This window comes from Cygnus atratus, chromosome 5 (assembly GCF_013377495.2).
Source record: "Cygnus atratus isolate AKBS03 ecotype Queensland, Australia chromosome 5, CAtr_DNAZoo_HiC_assembly, whole genome shotgun sequence".
NCBI lineage: Eukaryota > Metazoa > Chordata > Aves > Anseriformes > Anatidae > Cygnus > Cygnus atratus.
Genome location: NC_066366.1, coordinates 56,844,861 through 56,871,560, shown reverse-complemented (window position 1 = coordinate 56,871,560; position 26,700 = coordinate 56,844,861). Strand labels below are relative to the sequence as shown.

The 26,700-nt window shown below is 42.0% G+C and overlaps 2 protein-coding genes across 3 annotated transcripts in view; one reads left to right on the top strand and one right to left on the bottom strand.

Moving 5' to 3' along the window:
• The window catches only part of AHNAK2 (AHNAK nucleoprotein 2), a 64,700-nt gene extending 59,554 nt beyond the window's left edge, over positions 1 to 5,146 (top strand). Inside the window, 9 exon segments of the mRNA XM_050710804.1 lie at positions 2 to 430; positions 432 to 494; positions 497 to 556; positions 558 to 596; positions 598 to 865; positions 868 to 984; positions 987 to 1,715; positions 1,718 to 3,724; positions 3,727 to 5,146. Coding sequence (XP_050566761.1) covers positions 2 to 430; positions 432 to 494; positions 497 to 556; positions 558 to 596; positions 598 to 865; positions 868 to 984; positions 987 to 1,715; positions 1,718 to 3,724; positions 3,727 to 4,124 — 4,110 coding nt within the window. The 3' untranslated portion in view covers positions 4,125 to 5,146.
• A 3,171-nt stretch (positions 5,147 to 8,317) lies between these two features.
• PLD4 (phospholipase D family member 4) lies at positions 8,318 to 25,613 on the bottom strand. 2 transcript variants are annotated; one of them, XM_035551222.2, is made up of 12 exons: positions 25,129 to 25,613; positions 22,816 to 22,985; positions 20,066 to 20,155; positions 18,028 to 18,233; positions 17,157 to 17,340; positions 16,246 to 16,366; positions 15,735 to 15,862; positions 15,359 to 15,559; positions 14,835 to 14,974; positions 13,052 to 13,217; positions 10,883 to 10,979; positions 8,318 to 9,446 (listed from the first exon to the last, which is right to left on the bottom strand). In XM_035551222.2, exons 2-12 carry the CDS (start codon positions 22,876 to 22,878, stop codon positions 9,244 to 9,246), a joined length of 1,599 nt encoding a protein of 532 aa, XP_035407115.1. In that variant the 5' UTR covers positions 22,879 to 22,985; positions 25,129 to 25,613; the 3' UTR covers positions 8,318 to 9,243. The 2 variants fall into 2 exon arrangements, with proteins under 2 accessions (XP_035407115.1, XP_035407116.1); XM_035551223.2 differs by having other exon boundaries at positions 8,597 to 9,446; positions 22,816 to 22,945.
• Between the last annotated feature and the right edge of the window lie 1,087 nt (positions 25,614 to 26,700).

The window sequence follows — 26,700 nt, the reverse complement described above, 5'->3', positions numbered from 1 at the left end:
GGTTTTAACATTGAAATCAGCTGTTGATGATGCCAGCCTCTCTACCTCAGATACTAAGATGATAGCTAAAGGCTCCTTTGAGGTGAAGAGTTCTGAGACAAGTGCTGAAAGTGAAATTGATGTGGAGGGTGTAGAAATAAAAGCCGAAGGTTCTGAAGGGAAAACAAAATTGTCTAAATTCCAAATGCCAAAGTTTGGCATGACACATTCTAAAGGGAAAGGGTCAGAAAAGGAGGTCAGCCAATCCAAATCAGAAGCCATAGTTCCCCAACTAAAAGCAACAATAGAAATATCTGATGTTGCCATGGAAGCACCGAATTTGGAGGTAGAATGTGGTGCAGGAACAGAACATCCAGCCCTAAATTCAAAACAACCAAAAACTGACAATAAGGCACCAGAAGTTGATGTTCACCTCCCATCTGGTGACATTTTCTATCCCAAAGACAGACAGTGATATTCAGGATTCAGATACAGCACTAAAAATTAAAGAGGAAATAAAAAGCATGCAGATGGAGATGGAGAAGAGAAAGAAGGACATTTCAAAATGCCAAAAATTCAAACTTCCATCCTTCAATTGGTCCCCAAAGAAGGAAACAAACTGTTAAGCCGGATTCTGGAGCAATTTTGGAAGATAAACTTGCTGCAAAGTCAGGCAGAATAGACACAGAAGTGGGAGGAACTGCAACTGATGATCAAGGTCCTAAGACAGCCCTTGATCTGGAAATATCTGCAGGAAAAGATGAACAGAAAAGTCCAATTAAAAAGCCTCAGTTTGTCATGCCTAAAATTTCACTTTCCAAGATCAAGGTTCCCAAATCGCAGACACACTCACCAAAAGTTGAAGCTGGTGCTACTATTTCTAAAACACAAAAGATGGAGATGATTCAATACAGATACCTGATATAGAAAGAAGTCATTCCAAAAGGACAGAAGAAGGGGCACAAATCAGCATAAAACCAGCTGCAGTTAAGATCCCTACGTTGGAGTTTCCGAAACAGAAATTGGAGCCGCCCAGACTGACAAGGGAGTCATCTCAGCAAAGACTGATGCTGCTGTGCCTGCCTCAGAGAGGAGTTTTCAACAGGTTGTCCTAAAACCAAGTTCTGATGAGGATTTCATTCAAAAAACAGGTATTAAGTACTCCAAAGGAGAAACTGCAATTGAACTGAGGAGCCCTGAAACAGCAACTGAAGGATCATTAGTTATGGATGAAAGAAAGATGAAAGTGGAAGATCCTGATGGGAAGATTAAAATGCCCAAATTCCAGAAGCCAAAGTTTGGTATCTCCCTAACAAAAGGGAAAGGCCCAGAGTCAGAGATCAGCTCTCCAAAAATAGAAGCTGAGCTACCCCAGCTAAAAATGACAACAGAAATTGCTGACATTGCTGTGGGAGTGCCAGCATCAGAATTTACATCTGATACACCAGATCTTGGATTAGGGATTTATGCTTGTAAAGCAAAAACACCTCAAGTTCTGACAGCTGGCATTGAAGCTCCAAAGGTAGACATAAGCCCCAAGTCAGTGTCTAAACCAATGACAGAGGAAGATACTGAGAGCCCTGAGGAGAAAGAAGTCAAATTAAAAGAACATGAAATTAAAGCTGAAGAAGCTCAGACTGAAGAACAACAGGGATGGTTTAAAATGCCAAAATTCAGAATACCTGCATTTGGCCGGACATCCTTAAAGGAAAAAAAAGGTGATGCTGATGTTGAAAGAGTCTGGAAAAAACTCAGGCAGGCATTCCCTCTGCCAAAGTACATACTGAAACAACTATTCCTGAAGATACCTTCTCATTACCACATGCGGTTGCTGAAATTACTATTGGAAAAGAAGGGATTCAAAAATCAGGAGAATCTGTGAAGGGTTCTGGTGTTAGCTTGCCAAAGATGGAAGGAGATATTTCATTATCTGCAGAAAGAACAGATAGTAGAGTGAATATTCCAAAAACTGAAACATATGCAGACATAGTTAAGCGTGGTGCTGAAGGACAAAAAATGCACACTTCAGAATTCATAGTGTCTTCAACAGAATTATCTAAACCAGAAATAAGTGCTTCAAAAATTGACAGAGACAGCAGTTCACCAAGTAAGCTCCCTATATGTACTCTGTCTCTTCAAGAGCATAAAGTCAAATCACAGGATACAGAGATCCCAAAGGTTGAAAGTACCACTGAACTAGAGGCTTCAAGTGCAGAATTTAAAACATCATCAGCTGAAATTGCTCTGGACGGAACACAGGACAGAGCAGATGTTAGTCTTTCAAAGGGAGAGATAGACATTCAAAATCAAGGGGCAGTGATTAATACAGGAAAGATAAAGACAGGTGAGATGAAAATTATAGGAAAAGACAGTGAGTTAAAATGGCCCATGTGTGAATGGTCTACAGCAAATGTTGTCGCTAAGCTGGAAGATACAAAGGTAGAAGTTCCAGGTGTGAAAATGGATGTTAAAATTGCCAGAGTAGATCCTGAAATGAAATTTCAAGTGAAAAAAAGTGTTGAAAAGGACATGTCTGCAAATGTGGAAGAGCAAGTAGAAGACAGAGCAGAAACAAGTAAAATTAAAGCATACAAGTTTAAGATTCCAAAGTTTGGAATGTTGCACTCAGAAGTAAAGGGTTTAGAAGATGATATCAATTTGCCAACGTCAGAAGCTATTTCAGTGTCTGAAACTGAAATAGGCACAGCAGAAATGCAGTTTCAAAAATTGGAAGGATCCATTGGCCTGACAAGTCCAACTCAAGATCATATGGACTCATCTGCTAGAATAACAGGGGAAACAATGGACAAATCACAAGATGGCCCGGAAGTAAATATAAAAATTCCCAAGCTAAAAATACCAAGATTCACTTTCAAAGCTCTCCCAACTGAAGCTGATGTTTCAGTGTCAAAAGTAGTACTGGATCAAAAAAGAACTATTTCTGACATTGAAGTGGTGCATCTGCAAACAAGTTCTGCTGTCCCTGAAGAAACACCAGAGATTCTAGAGGGCAATATTCAAAAAGCAAAAAGCAAAATTCTAACTCTGACCGAACCTGACATTAAAACAGCACAGATGACTGCTACCATAGATTCCTCCCTTCCAAATGTGGGGCAAGACATTCATTGGTCATACGTAGAAGGCCAAGAAGTAAGTGAGATAGTAGAACCTGAACATGTTGCTATTGAAAGGTGTGAAATTTACACTACTGAGATAGTGAAAGAATCAGAGATTCTTTCATCTGAAGTTAAAACTGCTACTTTGGGATTCTCATTGCTCAAGGTGAAGTTGCCTGAATCACATAGTGACTTAGAAGTGCTAGTCCAGCAGCCATCTTCAGTGGAGGATGCATCAATGAAATGTTCTGGTGAAAGCTTTGGAGCAGATGTACAGAGGCCTGGCAGTCTTGAGATTAAACCATGTGATAAACCTCACAGTGAGACTGAAGAATCTAGTAGAGTGGTAGGTTTGCCAAAGTTAAAAACATTTACCGTTGAAGTAAAGCCCTCTGGTAAACCTGAGGAGAGTCATCCTGATAAGTCACCAAAGGAAATAACTGCAGCTCCTCTCTCTAAAGATGAGGATGTAGCTGAAGCACTAGAAGATGAGGAAAAATACATAACTAACGAAAAAGAAAAGACTGATAGTAAAAGATCTCCTGGAAGATTCAAATTTTGGCTTCCAAGTATTGGCTTTTCATCTTCTGGTGATGAAACAAGCTCAGATTCAAAAACAGAAGTAAAAAAATAGAAGAAATGAAACCAGAAGATATGAAACCAAGTGACACATCAGTTAGTGATTCTTCTAAGCAAACAGAAAAAACTGGATGGTTTAGATTTCCCAAGCTTGGTTTCTCGTCTCCTTCCAAAAAAGCTAAGACTGTTGACAAAGAAGAGATAGGTCATAAAGAGAGAAGAATCTCAGATGAAGATAGCCCATCAGATAAACCTGAAGTATTTTTTGATGCACAAGAAACCTTATCACCTAAAGAAGCAACAGAGGGTGAAAAAGTTGAAATTGATGGGACCTCATCTAATGTTCCAGTTTCTCGAACTATCGTTACATCTTCAGCAAGGACTGAACTAATCTTGTTGGAGGAAGAAAAAGATAGTCAATCTAATATTTCTGGAGATACAACCAAATGAAGATTGTCTTCTCTCAACACCCTCAGTGAAAATAAAATAATCTATACAGAAATCAAAAAAAAGAGAGAGAAAAAGAGAAAAAATGTTTTCCTGATTTTCCAGTAGTCAAAAATTGAACAAAACTCAAAGTTGATATTTATGAAAACTGTTGACTGAACAGGATTTACCACATCTAAATTTTCATACACATGAATGTGCTGTACTGTGCAGTAATAAAAATACTATTTTATCCAAATCTGCCCCAAAGGCAACAACTACTACAGATACAGGGAAGTTCATAGTTTTAATAAAGTCTGAGGAGATACCTGAACCATGAAAGTAAACTATTGAAAAGACTCAATGACAACATAAGAACTTGTTAAATTTGCTTCTCAAAACAATGCCAGTTATGATTAGATTATAGATTATTTGCAAACAGAGTATAAACTAGTACTATGAGAATTATACTTACCTGTTTAGATTTTGGACACTTCTGACCTATTTTTGCTTTCTTACTAAACTATCTTTCTTTATTTCAGCTAAGGTAATGCATATATTCCACAGTCATTTAAAAATGCAAAGTGAAAACAAAATACTAGTGTAGAGAGACTAAGTCTTTACCCCTTCCTCTCTTCTCATTTTTTGGTTACTGTGGTGGGTCATATTTAGCCATAAAAGGTCAAAAATAAATCAATAAATTCAAGACCAAAAAAATTAATTCACATTTTTAAGGTACCAAAATAAAACATGGTGGTAAAGAATAATTATAAAAATTTGGATAAATAAATTTTTATGTGTATATTTACTGGATAGATAAATGCACATAATGATCTGCCACATTTTGGTGGAATTGTTTCAAAGATTTTCTGGGAAAGGAGATGTATATAATTATTTACCTCTTTGTTTATATTAATGCTTCTCTCAAGTGCACAGCCAAAACCAGAGTGCATATGTGACAGCCTTCATATGTATCATTAAAACACTGTCTGTATTCTTAATTCACAATAAACTCACCATATGAAAAATAAAACAAGTAACATGAATTACTGATAGTGCCACTAGCATTTTCTGGTTCTGAAAACTGCAGCTGAAAACCCCAGCTTAAATTTGCAAAAGGTTTGATTGTATCCCACTCTATGCTGAAGTGACTGCTTAATGGCAGTACAGTTTCTAAATATGATGGCAATGGTTACAAACTAATCTGAGACTTTTCACCATTACAATCCAGAGTTTTACAGATTTGCATGTGCAGTCATGCATCTTTATTTTTTTTCATCCTGTTTTTTCTCATCCTTTTTTCATCCTGTCCTGTCTATCTCTATATTCTACTTCGTACAGGGAATGCAGACATAGCAAAACAATTAGAAATTGAGTTATAATAGAAGTGTACTTGTTTGTGTAATCATTTGTGGCTCGAGGTATTCTCCATTTCTGCATCTTCATGGTAGTCTTCGATATTCTAGAGACCTTCTGGAAGTCTGTGTTCCTCATATTACCTCTGAGGTGACTGTTGACATAAGTACTAGGCCTGTTTCATTTATGTGGATCATGCAGCATTTCCCCAAAGTTTCCCTAAGTTTATGTGTCATTGTTGAAAAGACTCAAAGTTACCTCATCAGACAACATATACCAGGACTGAATGAAGAACACTGTGATCACGCCAGAAAAATTGAGACCAGAAAAAATGTAATATATGCAATAAAGGACATCCCATTGTAACAGCAGTTCTTGTCTGCCTGAAAGGCAGCCTTCACATAAAATGTTTCTCAGGTTGTGTCCCTTAACTTAGGTGCGCAGAAAGAAATCCACCTGGACAGCACCATGTGTAGGAGTCTGCCATGATGGTGAAAGAATGAGGTCAATTAAAATTGAGCTCTGAGACAGCAAAGACCACAGAGCAATACTCTCTATTATGTTATTAAAAGTTGAATGAAGTAGATGAGGAAAGAACAGTAGAGAAAAGAAGCAGCAATAAAACCTTTCTCCAACAGGCTACTGTCAGCTTTGGTGAAAGTGAAGGTTAGGAGAAAAACAACCTTGTTAACAAGGTATTACCCAAGGCTCTGACTGCAGGAATAGGTAAAGACAGAGCTCGAAAGAGTGCAAGGAGCACAGACATAAATCTGCAAAACACTGACACTTTGTCAACAGGCTCCTGTGTTTCTGACCCCACCTGCCTATGTTTTGACTTTCAGGTTGTTTTTTTAACTGTGGTAGGTTTCTTGGGATACTGCTGCTTATTTTTTAATGATAGAAAATTGGGCTGTTCAGCTAAACATCTATGTGCAGTCTCCAGCCACACAAACCTACAACTACAATTTGACATGGAAAGGGAGCTATACATACATGAAGAAGAAGGACACGTGTGTTGTGTGTCGTCTCATCCCCCTCCCCCCCTCTCCCCCCAGCCTTTATTGTTTAGACATAAATACATGACTATTGGCTAGCTTTTTTGTGGTTATATTTCCTACAAACAGCATCACAGAATGGTTTGGGTTGGAAGGGACCTTAAAGATCCCCAGTTCCAACTCCCTGCCATGGGCAGGGACACCTCCCAACAGACCAGGCTGCCCACAGCCCCATCCAGCCTGGCCTTGAACTCTTCCAGGGATGGGGCATCCACAGCTTCTCTGGGCAGGTCTGTACCAGGGCCTCACCGCCCCCTAAGTGAAGAATTTCCTCCTAACATCTAGTCTAAATTTCCCCACTTTTAGTTTAAAACCCCTCCCCCTTTTCCTATCACTATCTGCCCATGTAAAAATTCATTCTGCATCTTTTTTATGTCTCCTATTTGAAGTATGACCTCTGATATCCCAAAGGCAAGACAGCCAAAGTTAATCCTGAATGAGATAATACAGAGGCCCAGGAGCAGTGCCCCTGATGGAAGAGCCAGGGGTTGTGGAAAAATTTGTAACTATCAAAAAATTAGGATAAAAAACAGAAAATACAAAAGCTTTTGGATCAAGCTGACATCTAATGCATGAGCCCAGGTGACTTCGTTGTCTTGTCCAAACACACAAAACTATGGAGCCAGCTAGGTTCTGCCTTGCTATCATCTGCATGGCTGTCAGCAGTGCTATAGCCACAAGGCCTTGCACTGAGCCAAGCGTACTCAGAAAGAATACTTGCTGGGACAGCAGTGCGGAAGTTCTGCATGAAATGCACTCAGGTAAAGCAAGGTGAGTTAGCTAAAGATGTACTCCATCACAGGTAGGTGAGAGGAGCTGGGCCTAGCAGACTACCATGCTCAAGACCGAAGCCAGTAATTTTGTCTAGGCCCACCCAAGTAGACAAGTATTAAGAAATATCTGAACTGTCTGTGGCCAGGGCTTAGGTGACCTCCAAACTAGAAAAATCCATAACAGGCTAACACATGCTAATTAAAAGTAATAATGAATTACACTTGGGAAAATCCTTACCTTGAAGAAATCACAATCTAAATGAAAGAGACTTGCAATAGGTGGGTGAATAAGGACTATTATTAACCCTTTTTCACAAATGGAAAAGGAAAATACTGAGAGATACAAGGCCTGGATATAATTTACACCATATTCTACCTTTGTAATAGAGAACAAATAATGTGTAGCTACCAAGAGGCCCAAAAAGTCTTATAAAAAACCAGGAAACTAAACTCAAGTTCCTTTGAAATACAGTTCATTGTCTTAATTGCAAAGCCCTCCTTTGTATGTGGAGAAAAAAACAAACAAACAAAACAAACAAAAAAACACAGATGATGACAGTAAAGAAAATAAAATAGCACTCTTGAAGGCATCAATTTTTCCTTTATAAGTTGAACCTTATCCCAGAGGATTCTTGTGTTACCAAGATACAAGCCTCATAACCTGCCCAGAAACTTTGCCCCACTAAACAACTTACCCAATACTGTCCAACTGGAGCTCAGAAGGGGAAGAAAAAGTTTTCTTCCTTTTCCTGCTAAACTTGCCTTGGAAAAAAAAGTGAAAACGTAGCTTCGAGTGCCATCTAGAGGAGAGCACTGCTCTACAGAAAGTAGTTTCGTCGATGAAACACGTAACTTCTCAAAAAGATTTTCAAATTCTCCCACCATTCACATGTGCTGCTTGCATTGGGAAAAATCTGTCCAGATGTTTTTCCTGCACACAATTATTAATACAGTGTGTGGCCAGATGTATTTCTTGGTATAGGATGAGAAAGCTGTGAAGCATAGTTAATGAAAACCAGAACTGGGAAATTCTACTGTGCAAGAAATTTTAATTAGTGAATGGAAATCTCAAAATTTTAAGCAGATTCTAGAAAAGAAATGGGAGAGGAGAGCATTGCAAGCAACTGTATCTCCTCAGTATGTTAACATGTATGTGGATATACAGTGTGATCAGTAGATATAACTACATGTCTTAAAAAATATGCCTTATTAACGACAAACAGTGGCTTGCAGTGATGGATAAAACAGTTCAAGGAATCTCAGTCCTAGTTCAGCTCCACCTCTCATCACAACTTGGCCCCCATCTTGCTTGCTACAGGAGGCCAATGCACAGATATCCAAGCATACCAGACACACAGTTCAGGGCAGCTGAGCTGGAAGCTGATCCCAAGATTTAAATCCTGGGTATTTAACTCCAGTGATTAGCCTCAACATTTAAATACAGGTGCTTCCTTGTACCTCTAATGCCAAAATGCTTTTAAATATCTTCCCTTGCTGCTGTAGGTGATTACTTGCAGTACCCAAACCTTATAGTGACCAGAGCTTTATTTTTAAAATGCTTAAACACATGTAAGAAAACACTGTTAGTGGAATATTAGGGTTGAATACATAGCTTCCTAAGACAGCACAGCAATAACGACCTGCTTCTCCGATGTATTCAGATCTGGTTATGCCTTCCATGTTTGCTTTAGTATCAGACAGCTTGTCTTATCATACTGTATGCATTTCATTAACTCTGAGATGGGGTAATCATATACAGCAAAGAAAATGTCACACGCTGACTAATAAGTAGGCAGGTAGACTCAACTATGAGAAGTTCTAACATCATCAGACAGCATGGATACCACAAAGAAGAAATTTCTCTGACAAAGACATAATACAGAATGCTCCTTGTTTTGCGCAGGGAACAAGATTAATATATATTTTTCTTTCTATTTTAAATGCATACTTCAGTTCACTTCAGAGTCTGTCTCTCCAGTTACAGTCTTTCTGTCCTTGCACATCTTCTAGATTCACTGAATATTTGGAATTCCAGTCACGCTCAAAAAGGGCTTTTAATTGTTTCTGGATAGGCCTTCTTCGCAGGTTGGTTGAATTCTGCTTGATAATTAGTCCCACGCCAGCTGTGTTAGTGAAGTAATCTTCTGACCAATTGGAAGTCCCTGTGCAGTGGAAAAGGAGCTAATTAGAAAACATTCATTTTCCAATGTTTTGTTTGATCTCCAGACTTGTTAAGTATCCATTGCCTTGCTTTGCTGATTTGCTGTACAATTGCAAATCTCATTAGGGCTAACTGAGCAACAAAAATCAGGTCACCTCTTTCTTATTCCAGACCTCAAGTTTTGGAAAGACAGTGTTAACTGCTACTCTGAAGCTTCATAGCAATCTGATTTCTTAGTGTGTGGCAGAGATGTGTACATCTGCTTGAATAAATACGGGAATGGAGTGCAGCATTTGGGTATTAAGAGGGGCTAAACCTGGTGTTTGATATGGGTTTCTGCATAAAGAAGAGGAGGAGAGGAGAGGAGAGGAGAATCATCAATGTACTTAATTCTCTCTTTATCTGTGGGGCAGTCTGCTGCCAGTAAAATAACCTCAAGCACTTTGTATACAATCAGGAGCAAAGGAGCAACAAATGAGCTTCAGAGTGGATCTTTACTTGTTAAAGGAAAATAAGAGGAGAAACTGGATCCTTGATCAATAAATCCTCAGGAGCTGTTCTGAGCTCAAAATGCAAAGCCTGCTTTCAAACCAGGCAAAGCTGGGAATCTGGCTGTAAATGTGGCCTAGGGCTCTCCCCAAAGCCACCAGCATTCAGAAAAACAAACATTACAAAAAAAATGCATATTTTAGCACTTAGCATTTTTTTTTGGTGCTTGCCTTAGCCAGAAAAATCTACTATCAATTACAGAAGATGCTTAGTCATGAAAACAACTTATCTGCATACCTATCTTCAAAAGACAAGGTGGTAAAAAACGGGTTCTATTAAAAGCCATTGGAGCTGCAAGTCATCAGCCCTTTGGAAGGTCAGGATATTTGCTGGTTTGCATTGCTTGGAGGATGAAGTGACTGGAATGACAGGACCCTTTTACATTCCTTTTTAGAGGGATCCTCGTAAAAGAGCAAGAAAAATAAACACCATCCTGACTTTCAGGAATTGAGCAGCAATTGACACTAGAGTTTTCTTATTTCCATTCCTAGAATTCTGTTCAACAAACTGTGTGGAATTAAATCCTCCCAGCAATTTCTTTTTATTAAAGCATGATAATGTTCTGTACTAGAGCATTAGCTATCACTGCATCCATCGTTCTGAGCACACAGTCTGTGAAATTCCCACTGTGCTTGTCACAAACTGTGCACTCTGACTTGTCACACTCCATTCTTAATGGTTCACAATCATATGAGATAATCTCCTACTGAACTTGACCTACATTATTTTCTCCCCTTTGCATCTCTGCTTCTATGTATTTTGATATGTTTATCTACTTTACATGGCAAAATTAGCTTTTTTTTTTTTGATATTGCTGCCTATCCTATCTCAGTTTCAGCCCTATAGATCTGAAGATACTAAAAATGTTTGTAATAATGGAATACGTACCAATATAGGCTGCTTTATCTGTGACCATATATTTGTTGTGATTCACTCTCCCATAAGGAATATTTGTGTGGTTAAAAACTGGAACAATGAAGAGTTTCTGGACGGGAGAAATTAAAACATAGATAGAAATACCAGGTGAGGATCAGACTGAATAATTTGACAATGCAGATTTTCTATATTTTCAAACAGTATAATACTACAGAAAGAATAGATCAGAATATTCCACACACTGCTATTAAGTGTACCATAAAAGAGATTTTACTCTTATCCAAGAAAACTAACAAATAGTACTTATACTATACATAAAATTGGATAAGCAATTGAAATCAGATAAGGATGTTTGCTTCACAATGTTCCATTAGTGACACAGCTATTATCATTACAGGGCAGACAATTAAATGCAGTTTTAGGCAGCTGTTTAATAGATCTGCATTTACCACTGATTGCTGCTCTTATTTTGCGCTAAAATGGGCTGATCACAGACACAAGGAGTACTGCAGACAACAATAATGCCTAACTTTTTGTGTCAAATCTTACTAAATCTACATTTCTGATCCTTTTTTTCCTTTTCCCCAGTAAAAACCATTCCACCTTACATCTGTTACTGCCTTTTGTCCTTGTAACTGCATCATGTTGGGAGCTTCCACACCATCCACTACTCACTCTGTGTTTTCCATTCTATTGTCTGTGACCTGTGTGTAACATTCATTGCTGAAAAAATGGATCATTTATATAGGCCAATAGAAAAGCTCTCAATTGTAAAAAATAAAAATAAAAAAATTATAGTGGGTCAGTTTAACTCCATTTAACATGGAGTTAAATGCAGCTGGCAACTAGTCACAAGTGGTGTTCCCCAGGAGTTGGTGTTGGGGCCAATCCTCCTTAATATCTTAATTGATGACTTGGATGAGGGAATTGAGTGTACCCTCAGTAAGTTTGCAGATGACACCAAGATGGGGGGTAGTGTCGATCTGCTGGAGGGTAGGAAGGCCCTGCAGAGGGACCTGAACAGGTTGGGTAAATGGGCAGAAGCCAATGGGATGAGGCTCAACATGGCTAAATGCCACTTTGGCCACAACAACCCCATGCAGCGCTACAGGCTTGGGGCAGAGTGGCTGGAAAGCTGTGCAGAGGAAAAGGATCTGGGGGTGCTGGTTGATGCTCGCCTGAACACAAGCTGGCAGTGTGCCCAGGTGGCCAAGAAGGCCAACAGCATCCTGGTTGTATCAGGAATAGTGTAACCAGCAGGACCGTGGAGGTGATCGTCCCCCTGTGCTCTGCTCTGGTGAGGCCGCACCTCAAATACTGTGTTCAGCTTTGGGCCCCTCACTGCAAGAAGGACATCGAGGCCCTAGGGCATGTCCAGAGAAGGGCTGTGAAGCTGGTGAAGGACCTGGAGCACAAGTCCTATGAGGAGCAGTTGAGGGAACTGGGGTTGTTTAGTCTGGAGAAGAGGCGGCTCAGGGGAGACCTCATTGCTCTCTACAACTGCCTGAAAGGAAGGTGTGGGGAGCTGGGGGTCAGCCTCTTCTCACAGGTAACTAGTGATAGGACCAGAGGGAATGGCTTCAAGTTGCAACAGAGGTGGTTCAGGTTGGAAATTAGGAGACATTTCTTCTTAGGAAGAGTGGTTAGGCATTGGAACAGGTTGCCCAGGGAGGTGGTGGAGTCACCGTCCCTGAGGGTGTTCAAGGAAAGGTTGGATGTGGTGCTTAGGGAAATGGTTTAGTGGGTGATATTGGTAGCAGGGTGATGGTTGGACTAGATGATCTTGGCGGTCTTTTCAAACCTTAATGATTCTGTGATTCTGATAATTCTAGATAGACCCATCTGAGATACTGCATACAGAAAAGGGTCATAAGAAGAGCACTAAGTCGTAATTTGAACTGTTACTGTCATGGTGCTCAGCAAAAATGATTGCATTGCCAATGTCACAAGTGCTGCAGCTAGGCACATCCCTTGATATCACCAGTGGTTTGCATTAACCTTCCTCAAAGGTTGTCTTTTGGACCTTATTTTCTGAAGGACCTGAAACTCAGCACACCAGTGGAAACAATCTGCTTCTCTAAAACCTTATATTTGCACATGCAACTGACAGCTTAGACACAAAAATCAGTCTGGAGCCCATATCCTCAAGCTGTCTTTTCAAAATCAGGTTTCTTATCATACCACGTTGACACTAATGTGGGTATGTGGGTTGTCGAGAGCACTCAGGGACCTCAGGTAGTGGAGCATGGCTGGGTCAGAGTGGGTCCAGCAGCTGACCAGAAGCCGGATTTGTACTCTGTAGTTGAAAGCCACGCGTCTCAGAGCATTGTCAATGGTTGGCCAATATCTAGAGAAAATGAAGTGGGTGGAGAGAAGAGAATTTTTGAAACGACTCTCTAGAAAGCTCTGAAAATATACTGAGAACACAAGTGATGCTGTGCACAAATGGGATCTCTAATGACTACTAGGACCAGCACTCATGCCTTCACTGAAGGTATGCATAAGATGTCTGCCTTCGACTCAGCCAGGTCTCTTTACAACGTGTTTAGAGAGATCCAGTCTCTCAAATTTAGTTGGAATTGATATATTAAAAAAAAAATATAAACTTGTTAAAGTGCATGTATACGCTTACACACATAGAATGTGTGTACATCGTGCTCATTTCCTTAGGAATCTAAACATGACAATAGGAACTCCAATGTAAAGCAAGATCATACAGCACACATAAAAAGGACAGGGCAGAGCCCAGAGGAAAGCCTAAGAGACGTTTTGCAGAATGTGGCCATTTCAGGGACTTGAAGGCTATTTCTAGGGTCCACAATGGTCCTGTGCCATCAGCCAGCATGGTCTCTCTGCTGCCCCATCCCTTCTTGCTCTCTTCAGTACACTGTGTGCCCCTAAGATAATCATAGCTGTGCTCTCTCCAACACAGAGCCTGTCAGTTTTCTTGACATTTGTGTTGGCAGTAGCTTAGGGAAGAGTATTTAACATCCTGCACCTAACTACACAACACAAAGAGCTGGGCAATGTGCAGCCCAGGACTAGTAACTCCAAACTCTCATGTGGCTTTCGTTCTATAGACATAACAACTGCTGCACAGAGGAAGGCAAGTGTCACTTATACAGACAGGATGGCTGATGCAGAGAGGTCCAGCACTCACTCACAGTCCCGTGAGGAATGATGAATTCATTTCCCTAACTTATTCCTTTTGATCCAGTGTACAAAGGCCTGAATTCTCAAATCCTCCCTCGCACATCTTCCTATCATGACCAGAGCAGCTGTGTGCTTTCAGACTTAGGCTGACTGTCTGCAACTTACTTGTAGATCCTGAAAAGCTTGGAAAAACATGCTATTTAGGAATGCTGTTTTTGAACAGTTTCCATGTTTTCAATGTATCGGTTTCTAGTTGATTAACACTGGGGCATTAAAACAGCCGCTTTGTTCCCCGTGTCTCAGCTGCTGGAAGAACTTAACCTGAACTAATCAGCCCCAATTCATCGCCCTACAGCTGATTGCTGTGGAGATAGCCTGAGGCCTAGTGCTGCTTCCCCTTGCCTTTAAAACTCCTGCTTGCATCAGATCAGGCCCTAGATGTCACAAATGGAGGATTAAGGCTTCAGATGAAGAATGAGGAGAATTAGCACTTCCATTCCTAAGGGGGGGGGAGAGACTTTCTGTGAACATATTCTTAGTAAAGAGCAGGAGATGAGAAACCCAGAGGTTCAACTGTACTACACAGAAACTGAAAATCCTCTGAGCTGTTTGATTTAGTCAGTAGTTGCACAGTCAATGAGGCAGTCATGATTGTGGAGCAAAGCCTCAGTTCTTGGTACTCAAGAAAGCTGAATGTTTTCATTTCTGGTTGGAGCAGGGGAGGAAATATTACATTTTCCCTTTAAATAGCCCAAGTTGATACAGAAGCAACCTAGACAGTCAACTGATTTAGTCAGGATTAAAATCATACCTTTTTGGGTGAACAAAACGGCTGGTAGGGAAATATTCCATAACAGAAATATAGACAAATTTATCTGCCGCACTGATAACACTGATGATAGCAAAGAGGTCATGAGTGCGGCCTTCTGGACAAAATGCAGGAGGAGAAGCCTGTCAGAAGCAAGCATGCAGGTCAGTGATTTCATCCTTCTTTTATCAGACTGAGATTCATTCACATTCAAGTGTAATCAGTTTTAATCGCAGCAGGACAAAGCATATGAGGTGGAGCACTATCATTTCTCAAGCCTCCCATGTCCCAGTGGGTCAGATACTTCTTGATATATAAGCCCACAGGAGACCTGCGCCCAGTCCTTGCCATACAACCTGATAGCCCAAGCCATGGTGACTCTTATTCCTTGAGTAGTTCCAGAGAAACCCATTGAATTAATTATTATCTAGCTAGAGTGGAAGTAGGTAACAAGCACTGAAGAAACTTTTCTGGTCAAAGCTTAAACATAGTTTATAGTCTATCTTTTTATTTTAAAACTTACTTACAGAAAAGTAGGCTTTTGTCAAAGTCCCATTAAATTCTACTTCCAGAGGCCGATTGTGGTTTATGTGGGTAGAATAGTTACGAGGCCAAGGGAATGGGATGGTAGCATTAGCATGTCCAAGATCCCAGTAAGTACTAAATGTTTTCCATAGGTCTTTGGCTAAGCAGCTGCAGTTGTATATCACAGCACCAAACTCTTTCACCTGCAAAGAGAGCACACTATGTCACAGCCCCAGAAAGAGACACCTCTGACATCAGGGGGTTCTTTGCTCTTTGTCCCTTTCAGTCGATATTTTTGCATCGTTGGGATTTTTCTCTGTTATGTGCTTGGACATGAATTTTACCCAAGGTGTTTGAATACACAACAGCAGGGCTTACCTGAGATAAAGATCTCCAGTCCATATTTGCACTACCAATATATATGTGTTTCATGTCTACAATCCAGAATTTGCTATGCAGCACTCCTCCTGTCAAATGTTCAAAATCAATTTTTTTTACATGGGCCCCTAAAGAAAGACAGGGAGAGGAGAAATAAGTTTAGATACACCGTGGAGGTGGTATAGTGGACTGTTCCCCTGACAGCCAGAGCATGGCTGGATGTCTAATGCTTGCGGCCAATAATGGCTACCAAACTCACAAGCACTGGTTCCTGGGAATACAATAATTTGCAAAAATATACAAAACATGAACTTGAAGAAAAATCCTTGAGGGCATGACAAAATACACAGAAATTGTGAAGTAGTGAATATTCAGTGCTTATCCTATGAACAGTATGACTTCGAGCTCAGGACCATGTAAGCACCATGCCAGAATAGGCCTCAGAGGCCAATTTATCTTGCCTTTAAGCAATACCAAAGTTCAGAGAACAACACTGAGGTGAGATAATTACCTTTTTTTTCTAAAAGCTCAAGGTCAGTTGAATTCGTAGCCAAAGTTGGCATACTTGTTGCAATGTACACAGAGACATTCTCCGCAAGTAATCTTTCAAACCTCTTCAGAATATCTTCACCCTATGTGATATATTTTTTGTTATTTATCATGTTTTATTATATGATTAACAGAGACTTAGACTGGGCTGTCCCTTTAACCGAGGCAGGGCTCAGCCTCACATCTGCCACTTTTACTTCCTCTTATGCTGAGGACTGAGTCAACTCACGCCAGCACCTGGGAGGAAGGGACAGGGAGCCCCTGAGGAGGATGAGGAAGGTGCCTCAGGAGGGAGGCAGTGGCTATGCCCAAAGTAAAAAACAGTTCAGTGTCAGCTCTTTGGCCCAGATCTCAAACAGCACCATTCCTGATATATGGCTAAACTCTCTACCTGCCTGAAGCAGGGTGGCCTTGTCCATTTTTGCCTTTATCAGAGCAGTCCCCAGCCTGAACTGTCCCCCAGTTTGCTTGGGAGATTGCCAGCTGCCATAGGCCAAAACTGCACCAAGGAGCAATTAAACATGACGGACATTCTCAAGGTGAGCCTGTGCCCCAGCCTGTGTTATCTGCTCTTAGCAGTGGAGCCAGGGAGACCCCACAGGTCACACAGGGTGACAGGTCACACCTTGAGACTGACCTCAAGGCTGCTCTTAAAACACGGCATGGAAGTATTCAGAGACATGGACAGAGCCCACGTGGAGTCTAGCTTGACTGGAGGAGGAAAACTGCTCTGCTGCTTCAGACCAGCATAAAAAACTTTTCTGGGTTTACAGGAGTCAAGCAATGCTGCTGAGAGACAGGCCATACAGTCAATCTCTCCCATGGACGTGAGATGTACAACCACAGATGTGCTTGTCATTGATTGTCTCCTACCTGCTCTGAAGAGGAATCATTGACGTTGATATCTTTCCCAGTAAGAGACCAATAATAAGAAGCCACGTGAATATTTTCCTGGGCTATATCAAGGAGACTTATCCAGGCTTGGTACAAGGGTTTGGCTGCAGTGGTATTTACCTCAAAAGGTAAGTCATAAGGAACGTTTTCCACAAGTTCAAATCTGCAACAGCAATTGTATATTGTGAAGCAAGCAACTGCGACCCAGCGGGAAACCAAGCACCTGTCACACTACACAGTTGATCGTTCTGAATGTCAGTGCAAAAAGCAAACAAGCTGAGTTGGAAAAACGAGCTGGGAGTACTCTCTATCCCCAGCTTTTATAGCCAAGAATATATGTAAAGTTTCCTCCCATATCCAGTAGAATGGCTTCTCCATAACCATTCTGAGCTTTGATTTTTACCATCCTAAAGATGAGGACAAAACTACCCCCTGGGGCTGGGTGGCACTTTGGTACCCTCTCTGAGCTTTCCAGAGACCAAAACCCACTGCCCCCTGTGGCATCTGAAAGAGGTGAGTTCAATGTAGGGATGCTTTGTCTGCTGCTCACCCTGCTGCCTCCCATTCTGCTGCCAAGGGCGTGCTTGGAGGTGCTGGAGCATCCAGAGTTGTGCTGAACCTTCCAGCACAGGACAGTAGTGGAGCTGTGATATTGCCCCTATCACCCCTCCTACTAGGAAACTACCAATGATCCTGTGCCCAAACAACACCCCTACTCTTCCCCAATTAGTGGTACTTTATCAGCTGTTATACAATGAGAAGGCAGCAAAATCCATGTTGATGTTGTCAGCATTGTAGCTATTTCTCCACCTGGTGATTAGTTCCCCATGAGCCATCAGGCCTGGCTCACCTGCAGGAATCGTTAGATCTGTTGGTGCCCTCCTCAGTTATTGTGGCTCTCTGGAAGTCTCCATGAAGTTCTTCTTCCTCTTCCACCTCTTGGTAAATGCTGACGACAGTTTGTCCCTTAGGATCAACTATGCTGGATGTTCTCATGAAGTAAACAGCCATCAGGGCAACAAAACCAAGTATCAAAATTGCCCCTGAGATTTGAAACTAGAACGGAATCCAACAGGTTAAGATTAAAGCACTCGCCAAGTCACTGATATATCAGCTAATGGATAACTACCTGTTGCAGGTAAATCAAAGCCATTCAACATTAGTTCTGCTTTCTGCTACTGGCAGTCAGTATTCTTAGATACATCACTTAAAGTGAGGACCATGATCCAAATAGGGGTTGGCTTATGTGAGGACCACGATTTTAGTGTTTTTTTTTTTTTTCAAGGAAAAAAATTGTTTTTTCCACAAAAACTTCTGATTAGTTTGACATTGATTATTATTATTATTTTAGCACTGGAGAAATAAATGTTCAACAAAATTTCCACTAAAAACAAAGAAAGAAAGCCCACAACACAAAATTAGCTGTGGTATCAAGCCTAGCAGTACCATAAGGAGAAACAGAAAGACATTTTGTGACATGTTAATGTGGTGAATTGGCTTAATTTCCCTTTTTCTGTACTTCTTCTTTTTTTTTTTCTTTTTTTTTCTTTTTTTTTTCTTTTTTTCTTTTTTTTCTTTTTTTTTTTCCTGAAGGTGGATTGGAAAAGAAAAAAAAAAAAGAAAAAAATCCACAGCCTGGCTACCTCATATACCCAGCTCTGTAGTCCAGCCACTCACATGCTGAAACATACAGCACCAGGCTATATATATTGTACTCTTAAGGAGGGGAAGATGGACACCAGAGCAAATCGATGTTCCCCCAGCAGTGAGAAAGTCTGGCTGGCTCCCTCTGGCGGTTTTGGGAGCTGGGAGCACCCACCACCCCATGGCAAGCAAGCAATGTGCAATTCAGAGCTGAGCTTTTGGACCTCCAGGCAGGATAAGCGAGTCTGGCAGCAGTCGAGTGGCTGTAGCTATAAATGTGAACTCCCAAAATGGTACATATGAAAATTGAGTGGAAGCCAGTTTCTTCTGAAAGCATCTATTTCGGTTTCTATGTGGATAAAGTCTCTTACTTTTCATTTTCTATGCTTTTCTCAAGATCTACAGTGCTGCTATCAATTTCAGAGTGATTTGACCTAGAATGAGAAGAATGCTTTTAAACTGACTATCTACATAAAATTTTGCCCACTGGCTTGTTCTCACTCTCATTAATGACAAAGAAAATCCTACCAATTTTTAACAATTCTGAATTTCATCCTGGGAACATGCCTGCAAGGCTTAAACATTACACAGGTTTTAGAAGGCATTTCTCAGGTAAAAAGTCTATTTCCAAGTCACATTGTGGCTGTCACCATGCTGTGATGCTGTGATGCCAGGTGCTCCAAGCATGCTGAATAAATCAAGTGATTCCAGAAGCTTGTTATGGTGAGACTAAGCGTGAATGACAGTCAGCCCAGTGTCAGACAACACACACAAAACCTCACAAAGTAAGGTGAAAGTGGTGAGTTCTTAGAAAGAATTTCACCATGTTATATGGACCAAACTCCTCTTGCATTATATGGAATATAGTATGTCCATAGAAGCTGACTTTAATCAGTGCTGATTTACATCAGCAGAAGAAATACAAATTCCATTTACTTATTTGCCTCTGGGCTACTGAAAGAAGTGAGGCTATTTGCATGAGCAAGATTCACTGTCCTGAGTGAAGGCTGCAGGATTAGGCTCCACGTTACGGCTCCACGTTACTCCCTCTCGGCAAGGTTTTATCAGCCTACTGGTTAAATCAATGAGGGTTTTGTCATCCACTTGCTTACAAATAGGAATAAAACCTACACAGGTTTCTAAAGGAGGCAATAAAATCATTCCTCTTAATCTGTTACATCTTTTCAGAAATGTCAGTGTAATCTCAGCTCTTGCAAGCAAATGCAGTGTATCCCAATAATTACCATTTTGACGTCTTTTTGATTGTTCATGCGTAATTTTGTGTTGAAAGACTTGTTAACCATCAGGGATGTTCCTAATGCTTTTTTCACAATCTGAAAAAAACAGAAATGTATGCAAGAGGGAAAATAAAGCTTTGTGGCAACATTAGTAGAACGCCAGTAACAGAGTAAAAAAGCAAGTCAGTGCCGCTGCTTTATATAGTGCTCTGAGATTTAAGTACGGATCTGTGCAACATTCTCTCTGTATTATGGATCTTGAGTGACATTAACAGATTCCGGCATGTGAGAGAGAGAGACAGTCCCCTGCAGTTTTTCCCTGGTGCTGTCTACACACAAAAATCACTGCAGTAATTAATGTGTAAGCAACTGCATCACCACCTCCTCAAGTTATCCTCCAGCCCCCACTTTTGTCCTGTTGCAGGCTAGCACATTTGCCATCAAGCAATAACTAAGTGCAGAAACCACGGGTGAGAGAGTACAGCACCAATGTCATCACGTGCATGACTCTGTTAGGCCCTTGCTCTCTCCCTATGCATTTGAGCCGTTTTCAGTGCTGGTGTCTCTTCCAGAAAGGACTCTGTTTATAGGACTTGGACCAGATTAGGCCAAAATCTAGATGCCTCTCCTCCCTTATTGCAGTCATGATGCTATGATCTAAGTTAACTTCTTTTCCTCTTCAGACAGTTTTCTCTGTCTTATCACCAGCAGAGGCAACCACAAGAGCAAATACCAAAATACATCCAAACTCAAAGCAGATGGTGGGGCAGGGATAAGCTGGCCACTTGCCTAGTCTGCCTTCTCGAATGCCCAAACCAAACACTTCACACATGCCTAATGAGTTATGAATCATCCCTGCATGGTATCACTGCACTGACACCAGAGGTGAACTTGCCCTTAGGAATCAGCTGTCATGTTTCATTCTCAGAAGCAAGAAGCACATCCTGGGGTACGGTGGATTTCAAAAAGTGATACCAGATGATATCACCACCTGTCCAGTCCCCAAACTACTTCTTCCTATCCCTGAGCCACTGGGCATTTGTAGCCTGATGGATGGACATGCTGTTATGATATCAGATACTCAGTTGCTCTGCGGGTGGTCATACTCAAGCTAGTTTTAGGCAGAAAGGATCCTGCCAGGCTTGTCCCATCCATATTGCCATATGTTCACAGCTATTGTTACCTGAACTGCAGGAGCTGATGCTTTCTGTCCTCCCACACCAGTATGGCAGCATGTCCACGCATGGCCATGCTGCATCCAGCTCCTGCACCCTGCTACACACATGCTGTGGCAACATGGTGCTAGCAGGACTTGGATGCAGCATGGCCATAGCCCCCAAAAGCTTCTTGTGGGACCCAACTCACACGTGGGAGTGAACAAACTAGATGGAGGGTGTCGTGGGAGACAAGGGAGGTGAGTATGAAATGCTGATTTGGAGAATGCAGTGAGGGTCACATGCTGAATGGCAGGTCCTCGTGATCTTGAAATCCCAGTTCGTGTTTTCAGCCCAGTACAAAGGCATGGTGGCTTACCCTAAAGAGCTTACAGTCCAAGCAGTGAGGGGGATATAACACACCAAGCAGAGAAAGCTGTGTGACACCAACACAAGTCTGGGCTGAACGCTGAGCCAGGAAACTCAGTAGGAAGGAAATGAAGAGAGATTGAGGCAGAAGAGGCTAAGGAGTCTGGGAGGAAACTGAGGCAAAATGATTTTAAAGGAGGACGAGAAAGGTAACAGAAAAACAACAGCAGCAGCCCTTCAGCCTCAGCCAGGGAAAGCCCACTGAGGTTGCAGGCCCCGCTGCACATCTCCCTGCTTCGGCAGCAGCTGTCCCGACCTGCTGGGCTGTCTGGTAACAAACAGGACCCTCTGGATGCCCAGGTGGTTCTCATCACAGACCCTGAGCACAGGACATGCCATCTTGTCCGTCTGACCCCCAGAGCTAAAGTGCTCCCCACGACAGCATGGGTCAGGCAGCATCTTGGTAGGAAACTGCAGCTGTAGGTGCGCTGACAGTCGTGTGATGGCTTCAGAAGGATGGAGCTTGTGAGAAACAATTTGTTTCACTTCTCTTTTTCAGCTACAGAAACAAAATGGCTTCAAAAAGCAACATTTCTCTTAAAATAAGAGTGACCATAACTCATATGTGCCATGATAGCCATCTGCCATTTGGTTCAAATGAAGTCCTTCTTGATATTTGTGACTAATACTGCGATTCCCAGCTGCTATAGAGAGGTCATGAGAAGTGTATTAAAATATATAGGCACAGAGTGGGAGGAAGGGCACCACTTTGAGGTTCATTTCAGCAAGAAAGAAAACATCACAGGCAAGCAGATTTCTTAATAATAATAGTGTAGCTGGTCAGTAATTAGCTATGGTTTCCTCTAAGCTTTCAGTGCTTTACCAGTTGCCAATTTCAATGACTAATGTTCATCCAAGAGTAATAAATGCAAGCACTTAGCATTGCTTCGCAGACTGGATCACAAGCTAATACCCCAATCTGCACAGTACATGCAGGAGACTGTTGTTTATTGCATCGGGTTGCCTTCTCCCTGCACCCCAAAATAATACTTGTTACTTCTTTTCTCCCTCAGGATCAAACGGTTTCAGATCTTGGATTTCATATACATGTATGAGACTTTTCAGTCTAGAAAATCTTCCCCACAAGATGTTTGAAGGGTCTTAAATGAACAAAGTGCATTCACCTCTCTGTTACTACCCCCAGCACCCTCAAGAGCTCATCAGTGTACTTACCATCCTGGGAGACCTCCTGTGTGGATGTGCTTCTGTAGTCTGATGTAACTCCCAACTACACATAGAGGAGATGGTGCACACGCTTTTCACCAGTAGATTTATTTCAGGTTCTGTTTTCTTCCTCCTCCTGCTGATTACTTCCTCTTAAGCACTGAGTTCCACAATGAATACTACCGAGACAAGTTGCCATCTAGCTGTTGCTACTCAATTCTTAGCTTCCAGATCCTGATCTGCACCTATTTGGCATAACTTCCCACAATTCAAACTCTGTTGAATGACTAAATTCTCATGGGTGTTCACTGATGTAAGTTTAGAGCCTAGCTCAGCACAAGAAGACACTGTGTGAAAGAACTACTCAGCTTTTGGTGCTTTTTGTGCCTCGGACATGGCAGAAATCTCACTGCTTCATTGTCAGCCCATCAGAAACTTCATTTCAAACTGAGGAGCAAACCCTCCAGAACTACCTCTCTACCCAGCTCCTCGTGCTTAACAAACTCTCCTGCTCAATTGTCCTTGGATATATGTAAAAGACCAAGCTAGCTCCTTTGAAATATTACATCTTAGAGCTTTCATCTTAAATAAAACATATTTGGAATTTGCTGAGAAATTGTTGAAGGTGAAGGTTACGTGCAATGTTGAGTTTGAGGCAGCTTCTAAGAAATCATATCTTCTGCAAAAATCCGAAGGTTTTACGAAGTCAATACAACTCAGTGTAGCTACTTTGCTGTCATTCTCCAGGCAGTCCCTCGATCCTGTTGAACTGAAGAATGCAATTCCCTGCTTTGGCATCTGAGGGAGGTCACTCTACAGTGAATGTAGATGGAAAAACTAGGAGGAGCCAGAGGATAGGTCAGGTATAGCAGAAAGAGGCCTTTCACTGGGAAGATAATGGTATTGCGAATCCTCTGCTTTCCCTGGGACCAACCCATCAGTAACTCAAGGGAGGCCAAACGTGATAAAAAAAGGTCATGGAGCTGATATGCAGCCTGTCTGACCAGACAGCTCTCTCCTGAATCTACTGCTCTACACAGGTTACCCATCACCAGGAGCATCTTAAATCTCCATTAAAACAGGGCTGGGTCCAGGTGAAGGCTACTGCCACCCCTTTAGCCTCAAGTTACCAGAAAGCTGAAAACAACACCCTGCGTGACCTTGTCTGCACTCAGGGAAAAGAGGCAACTCCAGTGAACAACCATGCTAAAGGTCCAAATCGCTCTGGAGGTGCCCCTGTTCCTCCACAGACTTCAGAGACTGAGCATCCAAATTACACATCACAGCAGCCAAGTGTGTGATGGGTTCAAGTCGGTGTGTGCGATGCACGTGTGAGCAAGCTTAGCAACAAGCTGCCTCGCTCTGTTTGTACGCGGGACTGAAACGCTGGCATAAGCAACGCTGACATAAATAACCAAAGCTCCCACTGATTTCATGGGCTTCAGGATTTTACCTCACAAGAAGCAGCATATTTGTATGAGGTTCGGGACTTATCTCTGGTCACTTCCAGCTTTAACACTAAGGTAATGCTACGTCATGTGTGTTTATGACTATTCCCTTGATGTATTAAAGAAAAGTCTTTAAAAGCAGGAGCTAACAACAACCTTCTGGCTCCATGTGACTAAGGAGTCACTGCTCCAGTATCACCAGTTTAGTTCAGACTAGGAGAGGCTGGGCTGCATCACAGGACCAGCAACGCTCCAGCAGCACAAGCTCAACCTCTGCACACACGCGGCTCTCCTCTGCAGACCACCCCGTGCCTACTCTCCTTTACGCTTCGGACTTGGAAGCCCACAGCGCAGTCTCAAGCTGGGGTTCTCTGAAACAACTTCTGCTGTGCTAGAGGTTGTGAGCAGTCAACTCGAGGTGGTTCAAAGACACTGGTTTCCGGAGACCGCTGGGGAACGGCAGTTCCCAAAGGATGCTTCCAGAAAATGGAATAGTTTTTCTCCTCCCCCTTGGCAGCTCTCTAACCACTTACAGCTCTGATTTATCTCCTCGTCCTCCTCCTTTCCAGCCTGCAAAGGGCTGGTTTCCTTTTGCTTATCTGATCCCACACAGCAGCCCAGCATCGATCACGCATTTCTGCTCTTACCGGCAGTGTTGTAGTGGTGGTGATCGTCTAAGGATGGAAGGGGGTTTGTGGGGAGAAGGAAAATGGTTTGTTTGACCCACTCACACAATGGGGAGGGGAAGACTGGCAAGTTTCAGGGCAAACAAAAATCTACTTCATTCCTCCACTTCTCTGTTTCTCAGACAAGGCTCCTTCTGCCAGATGCTGACTTGCTGCCTTCCCCCACACAGAGTAAGTAAATCTCTCACCTTACAGTTGGATGCCACACTCTGGTTAGCACACTCTCTTTACAGCCATGGTTAGTCTCCAGTTTGTTAGAAATGTGTATTAAAAGATAGAGTGAAAGATCTTTAAATGTCTACGTGGGAGGTTTGCTAAGAAGAAACTGTCGGTTTAACATGTTCTCGTCTCTGAGAGCTAATAATAGACATGAGCGTCACTGTCACTGCAGAGATTACTACAGAATTGCACTTTCGTTTTCACGAGGACCAAGCCGCTGGGCTCCGGATGCCAACAGTCAGCAGAAGGATGGGAAACACAAACAGCCAGGGGCCTTATGCTCGAGAAGGAAAATGCTCGATTTATACTTTGTGCCAGAAGACTGTGACACTCAAATTAGCTGAAAGAAAATGTCATTTCAGGTCAAGAATGGGGAACTGATTCAGCTGACAAGCCTAGAGAAAATTTCTGTCTAAATCAAAGTTTGGCTTTCTGTTTGAAAATGTTTTTAAAGATTTACTCCATTTCAACTGTTTAAAAAGTTCAGTAAATACATTGAAGTACGAACCTTAGACTTGGAACATTTCATCTCTAACATATTTGGAATATGTATTTTTTTTCAGTCTAAAACTCAGTGCTAGTTAGCTGTGTTTTGATTGGAAGAAATGTTTCTTTCAAATAAAAAGAAACCAGTGATTTGCATAGCTCTATATTTGTTCTTTCAGGGAGGGCTTTTCTGTCTCAGTTTGGTCACTTCTCTTTCATGGCACATGCTCTCCAGTTGCACCTAGGACATATGACCTACAAGGATTAGGAACAACTTCAGTACTTTCTGTCTTTATCTAGCTTCTTATTACAAAAATTACATTCTTATTTGTTTTACAAAGCACCCGCTGACCTAGGAAACCACTGGCCTGATGCGACCACTGCTCTCACCTCCTGCAGATACAGAACATTTTTCTTGCTTACAGAGGTTGCTTTCCCTGCGGTGCAGGTGTGTTACAGGCTGTGTTACAGCCCACACTCTTTGTGCCTGCCTGGCTATCAGCAGGCAAAAGAGACCCATTCATTCCCTGTGAGAAGCCACATGCGACAGCCAGTCCCTGTCTGTGATTACTGCTGTGCTCAAGCCTCACATCTCTCAGTGTAACCAGATTTCACCACAACCTCAGGATCTTTCATTGCTTACCAAGTGTTCCCAGGTGCCACATGGATGTAACTTTTTTTTTCCTTCTCTTTTACTCCTGGAAGTTGGTTGTTGACACATGTAATAGAGTTACTGCTGGACAAGCCTTTTCTGGCACTAATTCTTTTGTAAGTACAGTTGTTTCAGTAATTTTAGTTAAGAGGAAGAAAAAAAATCACGGAGAGAATCCTAGTGCACATTATTTTCTGATTTTTATTTCTTTTTTGTCTTCCCTTGCTCATCCCTCATCATTCAGAGACCTAAGCAGGGGATGCACTAACACACTACACCTAGGTAACTGCATCCAGCATGCTCCTGTCTCCGCAGGGTAGCACCCAAATCACTGCAGCCCTCCCGAGGAAAACACCACAGCCCCCAGCCAACCTGCCCACTGCTGCCCCAAGCCAACTCCCCC

Bases quoted from the DNA above. Each gene is read 5' to 3' on its own strand.
- PLD4 (XM_035551222.2), bottom strand. From the start codon at position 22,878: ATGTGTAGTTGGGAGTTACATCAGACTACAGAAGCACATCCACACAGG. The intron at 20,156-22,815 runs GTAAGTACACTG...TGTTTTTTTCAG, and splicing joins ACAGGAGGTCTCCCAGGATG to ATTGTGAAAAAAGCATTAGG. The intron at 18,234-20,065 runs GTAATTATTGGG...ATTCCGTTCTAG, and splicing joins ATCAAAAAGACGTCAAAATG to TTTCAAATCTCAGGGGCAAT.